This window comes from Anoplopoma fimbria, chromosome 14 (assembly GCF_027596085.1).
Source record: "Anoplopoma fimbria isolate UVic2021 breed Golden Eagle Sablefish chromosome 14, Afim_UVic_2022, whole genome shotgun sequence".
Taxonomy (NCBI): Eukaryota; Metazoa; Chordata; class Actinopteri; order Perciformes; family Anoplopomatidae; genus Anoplopoma; species Anoplopoma fimbria.
The window spans coordinates 14357132-14369800 of record NC_072462.1 but is presented as its reverse complement, the minus strand read 5'-3'; the positions used below and the strand labels follow the sequence as shown (position 1 = coordinate 14369800).

Below are 12669 nucleotides of genomic sequence, written 5' to 3'. Positions count from 1 at the left end.
TTGCTTCCATAATTCTCATCACATCCCTTCCAGCTTAGACATCAATAGAAACTAATTCATCAAGTGGCAGGCAAACTACTTCATATAGACATCAGCCATTGGCAAAAACACTTGCCGTTGCAATGTTCAAACCTCCCTGTGGCCATTTGAAAGAGTGGCTTGTGAAAGGAAGGATACAAGCAAGAAAGAAAAAGAGACAGACGGAACAAGGACAAGATAATTCTCAGTCTAAAAAGTAGATATAATCTCCCCAAGTGGTTGCTTATTTTGCTTTGATTATGGTATGTCTGGAGAGACTTGCAGAGAGCTGCACTACAAACAGTTTGACATTCCTCCTTAATTATGGAATTCTGGATGAACAATGTACCACGAATGCAGGGGAACAATGGTTGTGAGGTACTGCATTTATTTTTGCAGCGTTTGCGCCTGTTCCTACTTACGTGTAGGGTTTTCAAAAATCTGGCTAACACAGGACACAGGCAGCTCTGTGGTCCTGCAAAAATCTCTCCTCTGAAAATACCATTGATAATAATCCCCCCTCTCTTTCCCTCCCTCCACATTTGGCTGGGGGAAATATTTTGCATTGTTTTCACAGCCCTTGGTTTTTTTTTTTTCTTATGGTTTTGGTGGTATTTGATGTTATCTGACAGCATTTAGATTCTTATGTCTGCAGCTAGGGCATCTGGAATTGTTGGCTATAATTTATACACTGTGAATTTACATGATGTGTGCAGAAAGGCAGAGTTTGAGAAGCTAATATGTTACTTTGACTGTCAATGAAAGATCAATGTAATATCCAAGCAACTTGACACAAGATCAATCCCATGATATCAGAAAGCTTTGGAAGCTTCTGAAATTAAAATGTTTTTTTGGAAACAAGATGGATACACACACTTTGCAAGGTGGATAATAGGATCATTTCGGCCCAATATGTTTTTGGGAAATGGAGTTTCGGCCTGGCTTTATCAAAGGCTAATAGGTCATCTGTTTTCCCTTGGCCTCTGTCTTTCTCCCCTTACCGAGTCAATACCTCTTACTGTGGCAGGTTAATGGATGGACCACCCTTTCTCTTTCCTTCACTCCCTCTCCCTGCTGTATTTTAGCTCAGAGTGGGAAGCTAATCTCCAGGGCCCTTGACTTGGGTGTTTTACAGTTGGTCGTCTAAACCTTAAGCCCCTGTCCCATAAAACATAATGGAGTGCTTGGGCGTAAATACCAGGAGTTTGCACTTCCCCTTTAAAGCCATAGCACACTTATAAAAGCACCTGCTGCTGCGGTTTCACCTGCGCTTTGCATGGGGGCTGATAGACGTCGTTCTGCTTAACTAGGTGAATGAGGGGAAAGTGGAGGGGTTTTACTTGGTCCACTAGGCAGACAGTGGCGTTGCATCTGGCTATGACAGGATAATGTGTCGACAGAGACTGTTGGTGGTCTTTTGAAAATATGACACACTGGGGAATTTAGTCGATAGGGCCTTGGTGGGGTCAATGCGGTTTAGAAGTAAAGGAAGGCACAGATGAAGTGGTTCGCACATTTTGCCAGGACTGATATACAGTAGTTCAACCCAGTGCCCTATTAAGATCTCCTACTTCTGATAGGAAATGTGAAAACTGGGTAGTGTCGAACCATCCCATCGTCCATTCCATACTTCTCCAAATCTTTCTTTTTCAAACTCTTCTCTCAGCATTGAGCAGTCACAGCAGTATTCAGCAGATCTGAACGTTGACACAGTTCCTATGCATGTCTCTTACTTGGAAGGTTAAAAACATAATCAGCGGAGTAAGTTGGAAGGTTAAAGAGGAGAGTGCAAGAATAGTAATAAAGGCAGAGATGAATGATGGGTTTAGGGGCTGTGGTGTTGACCGACTCGATGACAGAGGGGCTGAGGGCCCCCTCCAATTTTAAAAGTGTTCTTGGCCATGAGACCTTCATTGCCATGCCAGCTTACCACTGCTTTCACACTGTGCTGCCCCAGACACATGTATACAAGGCAAATTTATGGGCTTATATGAATTATATATGGGTGTAAATGGATGAGGTCATAATCCCCCATTTAATATGTATCAGATATAAAAGCATTAACACTGCAGTTTGAGCTGCCGCGCGCACCCCTGGATCTCCAACAGATGCCCTCCTATGATGCAAAAATTTGGCAAAGCTGGATTTTGTGCACTCACCTTACCTTACCTCTCTCTCTCTCTCTCTCTCTCTCTCTCTCTCTCTCTCTCTCTCTCTCTCTTTCTTTCTTTCTTTCTTTCTTTCTTTCTTTCTTTCTTTCTCACTCTCTTTTTATCTCTATCTCTCACTACTTCAAATTTTTTTCTGTGATTCTTTGTTTTTGAAAGTCTTAAAAGTTTTTTTTCCTAAGGACATGTCCAAAAAGTGGTGTGGTTAAATGCATGGAAAATCCTGTCTTTCCCAAGTGGCTCATCTTGGCTAAAAAAAATGTTTGATGGGAGGCAAGAGGGGGGAACAGGGACTAAGGGATGGTAAAATAGTTGAGGGGGGAGAGAGAGATAGAGAGACCGGGGGCGGGGTAAAGGGTAATTGGCAAGGAGGTTTGAGTAAGATGTAGATAGACAGATCGAAGGTCAGAGGCCCAAACTGCTCTGACGATTAACACCCTCACTATGAAATCATTGGGTTCAACTTCCTACAGTTGCAACCCAAGCCTCTATCAAAGTTTTGCCAGCGGCTGAAATCAGAAACATGAACATTCATATATGCACATGCAAACAGACAAAGGGTTTTTCTTATTTAATCGATTATTCTAAGACTGTCTGGTCATGCTCTAAAAGTCTCCCCGTTCATCAATCCAGCATGTGATGCACATTGGGATTTTATAACAGGACAAAGGGCTTTAAAACAATTGAACTCAGATTAGTTACTGTAGGTTCTGACCCTTCAGTAGAACTGCTGTTCTTGTTCATTGCTGACTCAATAATTTCACCATCAAACCCCTCTGACCCTTTCACCCCCCTCGTGCATGTGCAAAAACTCTGGACAAATATTTTCTAAGGAAATAATGAAATTCCTGAAATTATTAGGAAGAGGGACCTTATATTATCTTCTCTCTCTCACTCTCTCTCCTTAGACCTGGCCCCAGTGAGTGCCCCCAGTTGCTCTCGCATAGGCTTGAAGAAAGCATTTGTTACACTGAACCATTAATTCAAAACGTCTGTTTTGAGGGAGGGATTTATATTCAACCAAACGGCTCCTTATTCAACTTGTGATTTGAGGCATAGAAATTAAAGGTTGTAGGGATGTTATGAAACCTTTGGTGTAGTTTCATATGAAATTAGCTTTGTTGGTAACCTTAACAGGTTTACTGCGTCGCGGAATTGGCTCACTGGTTTAAATTCTTCCAGAACACCGATTGTTATTGACTTTTAAATTGCTTCCTGAAGGCTACACTGAATATACGCAATAAGACAGCTTATTTTAACTATTAACCAAAAAAGGAAACAGAGCACATCGGCGCAGTTGGTATAATTTGATTGACTTAATACATTTTGGAAAGGCTGAGTACAAAATAGATTATGCACCTCGAATAATGTAGTTCAACTTTAGAAACTTTACATCAAATAAAATGGTCTTATTAGCTTATAAAAATAACATATATTATACAATAAAGGAATACTGGGCAATAAAAAAGCAACTACTGTAGTTTAACACTGGACCTAAAGTGGTACCACTCACACAGTCGTACTTCTTTTGGCAACCAAATGCTCCACAATAATTTAGATAAAATCACAAGATCTCACATTTTATCCCTTCTGCTTTGAGCCGCTATTTCTCTGGATATCACATATTTTATCACAGGGCCATTAATCATAAATTGTGTTTCATACCAATAAGTCTTAAATCATTTTCTCAGAAAATAGTTCAATGGCAAAAGGCACAATAGTAAAATTTGATCAGTGTGTAGGCTTTACTGTCAGTGACAACCTCACCCCTTAAGCCCTTACGCAAAATAAATCAAATCAAATTAAATCAAGTCTAGTGTCTTGGCCAGTGGAACTGTACACCACCTTATAGCTTTACAACAATTCAAAGCATAGTTTAAATATTCTATTATTTTGAGTCAGCTGTTGAGTGGGAGAGTAAATATAAATAGCACACTCCAGGATTTTGCACTTCACAAAGACACGAGTCTTTGAAATTTTTGCTTTTATCCTTATATTTACCTGACTTCACGTAAGTGGGACAAATGTGATGTGCTCTTTAAAGGAACAAAGCATGATAGGTACTCAAAATGATGTAGCACAAATTTAAAATACGAGTATATGTTTTAAGGGTTAGTAGTATAACCTGAGCAGACCTTGATTGACTGAAATGATCAACAACTTTTGCAGACAGGATCTTTTGTATTTTAGATATATGGAATAGATAAAATTTAAACATTGCGCTGTGGCACATGGCATCTTTATACAATTAATTCCTAAAAAAAAGTTGCAGTAGCAACTCAGATATGACTAGTCTCTTTTATATGGCAAAGGATTTTCACTGATGCACACACATAGTCATTCCTATTCATGATCTCATTTTTACAATGCCATAATTGATCAACTATCAAAGACATAGGGTACTATTCACTAAATACTAGAGCAGCATGGAGTGTATTTGTTCAAGTTAGAGATTACTGTATGTTATTTAACAATTTATTACACATTTAATGAAAATAATTTGTGTATTCTTGCTGTCTAGGGTCAGGGGCAGTAAAGGCATGTTGTTTTGGCCTCAGTGTTACTGATCTTAATGTAATAATCCAGATCCAGCAGATACAAAAAAGTGTACGGAATATAACGCTGGTTAGTGGGTTAAACAAATTAGGTCAAAACATCCAAAGAGGATGTAATTTGTGATAGTAGGGACAATTCCATGTTTTGTTTCTGATAAACTCGTTTTCGTATCCGTAGTGTATCTATTTCCACAGCCTTTTAAACTCAAAGATAAGTATTTAGCATATGCAACAGATTACTGACTCTTCAAAGAGAACTGAGATCTTGATGCTTTTTTCCAGGACCACTTGCCAGGCTCACAGGTTTGATGTGTTCATAAAATGAATGAGAGTTTTTGCTTGGAAATATCTAATTGCGTTGAGTGATTGGACTTGCAGTTGATTGTGCTGCCGTTCCGAGACATCATCTTGTACAGAATCCATCAAAATACAATAAAGTTGTGTAATTTAGCTTGTAAAACCATGAACAACATTAAGCAGTGTAACAAAGTGTCCAAATTTTATTTGGGGTCCCACTGGTAAAGGGGATTTACTCCCATCAGTACCTGTTTGGTACTCATGTGGCTTGCCATGGCACTAATGTATGTCAAAATAACACATTTAAGGGGATCCTCAAAGAGAGATAAAATAATGAGATAATAAGAAGTCAACTCTAAAAGCGCTGTACGTCCATAGTTCCACATTTGGGGTAATGTATGGTTTATATGCCTTTGGCACTTTCTAGTCAACACAATCAACCACTGGTCTGTTATATGATAGGTTTAAAATTGATACCAGCCCAATTCACAGTTCTCTAGCCTTATCTGACACCATTCATAAGTGCACTGCAGGTGCACAATTACTGTGCCAGAGGGAGACGTTATATTAAAAAGTCCTAATTTATTTGCCCAAATTGGTTAAACACCAACTGGTTTCAACCTCAAACCATCAAAATTCTTATTCATCTTTAATTCTGTTGGTTTAAGGGTCATTGCAATACACTTTAAATAAGAATTATATTCAGCAGGGCCCTTATTCTGAACTCTGTCTTCCTGAAAGATAACACCACATTAGCTCTTTTTGGCAACAGGAACACTGTTGTTATTTGTAAAACTCACTTCCTCATTGTAGAGCTATTAACTCATGTGAAATACTGTTTCTTTTCCTCATGCTTTTTCTTTTATCTTCCAGAGCCTATTTGGATGTTAAAGAGCTGAAAGAGATTCTACATTTGGATGGCTCAACTCACCTGAATGTCTTCTTTGCCAATTCTTCTGATGAAGATCTGGCGGGGGTGGCCACTTGGCCATGGGACAAAGAGGCCCTCACTCATTTGGGTAGAAGACGAACAACAGCACATACACACATACATAGATGCATGCACACTCCCATGCACACACATCCCATCTTTGGCAACCTAGATTGTTGATTTTGAGTAATTACAGTTCAAGCCCCGAGCAGTTTCTCTCTCAATCACAGCTCTTACAAGGAAGAAGGTGATAATGAAGCTGAGGAGGCCCATTAATAATGCATTGTCTGAATTTTATTCCAGTTCCACAATTACTTTACACTACACTAGGAATAGGCTTTTGTTTTGTATGCACACTCACTTTGTGTTTTCAGTTTATATCATGTGCATGTGTCTTCTTCCTCAATTTTTCAGGTGGAATTGTTCTGAACCCTTCCTTCTATGGTACATTTGGTCACACTGACACAATGGTCCATGAGATCGGTCACAGTCTTGGACTTTATCACGTGTTTCGAGGTATATCAGAGATCGAGTCTTGTAACGATGCATGTTTGGAGACTGACCCCTCGATGGAAACTGGAGATCTGTGTGCGGACACCAACCCCACCCCCAAATACAAAGGCTGCCATGATCCTGAACCTGGCAACGAAACCTGTGGCTGTCGGCATTTCACACACACGCCGTTTAACAACTACATGAGCTATGCAGGTGAGATGGAGCCTCCACATATGCTTTGCTACTTAGCCGGGCAAAACGCTACAGTTCTACCGCTCACATGAAACTGACACACAGAGATCACCCTAGAGGAATTTGTTGAGTCTGTGTGCATACTGAGACAGATGTGGAATTTAGCAGGGACATTTCATGGGAAAAACCCAGCAGGGGGCACATCCTTTCATGTCACTTGTGAAAAAGTGAAACATTTTTTGTTGTTCTAGTTAAATGTAAAAAAAGACAGACTATTAAATACGACCAGGTGGCATATATCATTTTTTATGGGATCTAGACAAGTGGAGTAATTTAATTCCTTCTTTTCCTGTCACTGATCAATCCAAAATCCAACCCCTAATCGTCATGTTGACCACCTATATCTGTTGCTTTCAGATGATGCCTGTACAGACTCCTTCACGCTGAACCAGGTTGCTAGGATGCACTGCTACCTGGACCTCATCTACCAGACCTGGCAACCCGCGTCCAAACCTCCTCCAGTGCCAATGTCCCCTCAAGTGGTTGAGCAGCATCACAATTCCATCACCCTGGAATGGTTTCCACCGATTTCTGGACACTTTTATAACAGGTGAAATGAGCTACATAGGTTCTCAAACAGATGAATATGTGTATGGTAATAAAGTTGAAAGAGATTAATTACATTGTTGAATATTGTTTGGGTTAATATAACAAGCCGGGTAATTTAACGTTCAATTATTTTTACAGAATAAAACACCTAAAAGTGAGCCAAATAGCACCATATTACTCATAAACACTCATCATTTGGCAGATCATTTGAAAAAAAATATCGCTATAACTGTATCTTAACTGTTTAAATATCATGTATTTGGTCTGTATCTAAGTTGGTTGCTGTGCCTGTCTGTTCGTTTCCTAGAGAATTGGGATCAGTGTGTGATAAATGCACTGAGGGTAGAGTTCTACTGCAGTATGCCTCCAACTCCTCCTCCCCTCGACCGTGTGCCCCTTCTGGACACTGGTCCCCACGAGAGGCTGAAGGTACAGTATGAAGCTATTTACTATACTTAGTGTTTTTTTTGTTGTCGGACACTTTCATTGTAATTGGTGGTCTACAAATTGTGCTAGCGTCGCTAAAGTGTACTCCCATAGATGCCTATCAAAATAAAATCAAACATGTTTCCATCCTCATCCTTCACTCTGCACTAAATCAGTCTTTAGTCAGTTTCTTGATTATAATGACCTGCTTCTACCTAAAGCAAATAGTTCTGGTAGGGATGGAACCCCATTGATGCACATTGTTTACAATCTGATTAACAACTTGCGATGCAAGACTGTGTTGGAGTTGAGAAACAACGTGTACGACCAGATTGTAGTGTACAAGCCAATTTTAAACAAATAAATAAAAAACTAAATCCTAGTCGGTGGGTTCAGAGTTTACATTTCGACCAATGCATTTGGACTCTTTTCTCTCCACACAGACTGTTTACCTGCATTCAACCAAAGCCTGCTCAAACATATATGTAATGAGTCATCAATCAAATGTACTTGTGTGTAGATCACTTTTCTTCAACTGGAAGAAAGCTTTTTGTGCTTCAATGTGAAAACCATTGATTTATAATAATATTTATAACTTACAATAAGGTTATCTAACCACAACACAACACCATTAATTATATCAACCACATTTATATTATGCAATATGCAATTGAGTTTAGAGAGAAAATTCTATATCTGATCGTATCGCTTTGTCTGATTGCCTGTGTGTCTCTGTGTGTTTTTGTGTATATGTGGATGCTCTATATATTCTTACATCACTGAACCTTGCCTTCACACTGACTATAGTGTATGTACCAGAGGCAAGTCTGGGCTTGTCTAACATGCTGTGTGTGTAAACTGTACTCTATTTTCCCTCTTGGATGGGGTCCCTGTTTCTGGCAGCTCCCCATTCCCTGTTAACTCTCCTGCTTGTGCTAGTTTCTCACTGGATACCACAGCTGCCTTTTCCTGCTGTGAGGACGCATATGTGTCCAGCAGTTAGTTACTTTCAATAGACACTCTGGCAAACTACTGACTCTAAGGTACTGTAAGAATTGGCCTATTAACTATTGGCATAACATATTGGAAGATAAGCGTGTCAACATATGCACCTTTGTGACTGTGCATTCATCAGCATGGAATGCATACACATCACACCAATGCTTTGACACTTACTTTGGCTTCTGATATCGATGCACAAGTCTGTATGAGACTCACTGGCCTTTCAAGTAACAAAAATGTAAGCCCATCCGAGTCATTAATAGACGCTCAGGGAAAATGCTCTGGGAGCGTGATGATATAGTTTAAAGACGGAAAAAACACACACACAGGGTGGATGGGTCAAACATACACAGGACTTCCAACCAGGACACTGGTGTTGGAGATCAGTACTGTTTATTTCGAAGTTACGTTAGTGATGTTTGTTAAGTGTTTTCTGTACTTCTGTTACATTGTTTGGTTTTGTTGCCTAAACCTAACTAAGTGGTTTTGTTGTCTACAGTAAACCTAAGTTTAGCGACTAATTTAAAGTCCAAAAATATATTTTTTCCCAAAACTTAGTGGTTTTGTTGCCTAAACCTGAGCAAGGTTTTTTGTTTGAATTCACAATGATAACCACATGTTTACTGCAGCCATGTGCTAGGCTACGCAGTGAGTTAGAAAGTGATTCCAAGGGGTCTGACCAAGCATCAGTACACAACGAGTTCAATTTAAAATGAGTTGGGCACCTGTTATGCAAGGACTTCTTTTGACCTCACACTACTTAACTGGGTATAAGTTGGCATGGTAAGGTCAAAGAGAACCAGAGAACCTCTCATAAATCTTTGCTATTCTATGGCCCGGAGAATTATGGTTGTAAAAAAAAAGCAAGAATGAAAAAAAAAAAAGGCAAACACACATGGATACGGATTCAGGGAGGGGGGAAGAGAGATTGGGTGGGGTGGAAACCACCCAAGATAGTTGGGAGAATTGCATGCGGTTAGTGACATTCACAAGGGAGGATCATGAGTTGATTGAAAACAGCAGTGTGCATGAATGGAAGTGAAAGGTCCAGGATGTGTATGTTCGCTAACATGTGTGTGAGAATGTGTGTGTAACTCTATGTGTATACACATTCCTGTTATTTTGCACGTGCACATGTAGGTGCACTTACAAATAATACTCTTCATATGCCTTTGTAATATATGGAATATACAAAATCTTTGCCTATGTGTAAATATGTATGGTTTTACTCAATAAGTCTTAACACGAGCTGGCGTGTCTAAATGATAAGGTCAAAGATATTATTAGAGGCCTCTTTGAAAAGAAATACAGTGTCAGGCATTAGTGGTTTATGTGATGCCAGGGTTTGTCTGCCTGACATTTTTTGAGAACAGAGAGCCAGGCTCCAGGTCCACACTCCAAGAATGATAACTAACCATTATGAACAAAATCTAATTGTTCTGTAATGCGTGACACCACATTTTAAACAAAGATATGCTTACTTTAAATCCTTTGAATTTGACAAGATAAATCTTTGACAGCAAAAAAATTGTAGTGATCTATCATCAATAAGAAAATAAATACACCAACTGGCCACAGCTAATAACCTCTGAAATACCCAGAACTCAATGTGATGTGACATTGATTGCCAAGCTGTAGAGTGTCTGCTTTTAGAGTGAGTAAGTTTGTGACCGTGAGTCATCGATAGTGAGAGCCTGAGCCAGACGCTTCATAGAAAGCATAAAGCTTGCATGCCTGGACATATCCCTGCCTGTTGACTCATCCGGCTCTCTGGACTTTTTGTGGATCAGTATGATTCTCCAGAGCAGAAGGATTATGAATGGATAGTCAGCAGGCACCAGCATCTATCATGAAGTTATACTTCACCAGTTAGTAAATCTTTGGTAAGTTGTATCAAACATTGATCATCCTTGCTTCAGAACATCACAGTATCACATTTTTTTCTTTACCTGTTCATGAAAAAGATTTAGCCAGAACAGATGCTGATCACAGAATTCCCAGTTGTCTCAGGTGGCCCAGCTTATAGATATTAAAGGTACAGTCACATGCGTAGTCTGCTATTTGTTAATACAGCATTCAAAAATCTCCCCATGCAGTGACGGTCAAGCGAGCTAGAGAGTGAATGAAGAGAGGGGCCGCCGTTGGTGTTAACAAAGTATTGAATCAGAAGAATAACACTTTATATTCCGATCGTTTAATGGCTGTTACGTTTTAAAGCACAATTAAACACATCTACACCTCCCCACAAACCTGCGGGAAGGTGCCGGATTTTGAATGAATGCATCCAAAGGCACACTCACACACTCGTCCTGCTGTGGCCTCTCTGCTCTCTCTGGTCTGTGTCCCCACTTGGCACAACACAGCTGAGAGTCTGACAGGGAAAAACACATACACACAGAAGCACTTAAAGACACACAGCCTCCACCATATCCCAAGCCACCAGGACTAGTGCTGGGTTGTGCATTATTTTGGGCCACAGTCCAAATTATGGGCCTCTAGCCCAATAAGACTTCTTTAAACAAAACTATTAACATCTGTTCTGAGGTCATTATCAGAGTATAAAAATGTTCAAATGAGAAACAAATCTTGATTTGTTTTTTAATCAGTTTTTTTTCATCTCTATTATTTAATGCGTAAGGGCCCAACAACAACCTGATATCCTAAAATTCCATTGTACTCAATGTGTACTCAAAAAGCAGCAGTGAGCTTCTTTTCCATGAATATACCAATATTGATCCCCAAGATGTAACCTTGTTCATTTCAGTCACATTTGTCCTCATCCTATGTTCATGATAGCGAAGAGCTTTGAGAGAGAATGGTTTATGTTGAGCCTAAGCGCCAACTGCTCCTCTGTTTTTTTCCAGAGTTGGTGTTTTTGTCGTCAGTCTACTGCCCAGATGGGTTCAGCTAATCACCAGAAAATGAATGGCTCATATTCAAAGCTTAGGTCTGGATGGTTCAGTCACCCTGGGGCCCCCTCACCCTGCACTAAGGGAGGTATAGGTCAAACACTTCAGAGCTCGGCTGTTTATGTAGCAGTAAGCTGCTGATATAATCTTTTTGGCAGCTGTGAATCTGAAATGAAATATAGCATTTATCTTGTCATTGTGAATTTTGATTACCTGACAAAGGTATCTACTCCGTCTATAATTAAGCAGACAATTGAATATACATTTTTGTGGTTTTTGCTGTTGGATTTCAAACCCTTTGCTTGCACAGATTGTTCTGCCAATTATAGATACATTTTTGCATCTTTGAAATACAGTTTACATTGCCTCAGGTTACACAGTGGATGACACCCCTATTCTGTCTCCTCTTAAATCTCCAACCACATTAGCAACAGCGCCAGAGCAGGAGGCAGGCCCATCATAACAGCTGACATTACAAAATATTTTCAGTGGCTACAGCTCCTTTCCTTGCAAACTCAATGAAAGTGTACACAGAAAGCCAGGACTACATAAGCCGAGCAAAGCCAAGCTCTTGGAGTATCGTTGTTCATTCTCTCCCCCCTTTTCTCCCTCCCTCTCTTTCTGTTTCTCTCTGTCTCTTTCTTTTTCTTTAATTCACCTCCACTCTGGCCACACACACACTTACAGTACAATAATAAATGTGTTGAGATAATGTGGCTTGGAAACCATATTCAGTCCTCACTTGATTAAACACTGGAATTTTGCACGATGCCCAGAAATGAGGTTAGCAAATGGCTTCGTTGGTTGCCAGCTTGGAAATGCACAAAAGGAAATCGAGGGAGAACATAGTGTCTGCTGCTTGCTGGCTTCTAAAAGTGCTTGATGAATGTAAGTGTACGTCACTTGGGATAATGCAAGTTAGCTGTGTGTGGACTCCAAATATGGCTGGAGTGTGACTGTTAGAGGTTGTAATGACTGTGCTGAAGTGAGAACCCTGCACAGGCCCCTCTCAAAAGGTACACACCTCAGCTCTGCCTTTCCTCTGCAGATGGACTCACAATGAACTC

At 40.0% G+C, this 12669-nt stretch overlaps 1 protein-coding gene across 1 annotated transcript in view; it reads left to right on the top strand.

The window, feature by feature from the left end:
* Positions 1–12669, top strand: part of pappaa (pregnancy-associated plasma protein A, pappalysin 1a) — a 79611-nt gene that overhangs the window by 8270 nt on the left and 58672 nt on the right. Inside the window, exons 3-6 of the mRNA XM_054612929.1 lie at positions 5912–6057; positions 6384–6677; positions 7074–7266; positions 7573–7694. Of these exons, the coding sequence (XP_054468904.1) occupies positions 5912–6057; positions 6384–6677; positions 7074–7266; positions 7573–7694 (755 nt within the window). The remainder of the gene's footprint in view (positions 1–5911; positions 6058–6383; positions 6678–7073; positions 7267–7572; positions 7695–12669) is intronic.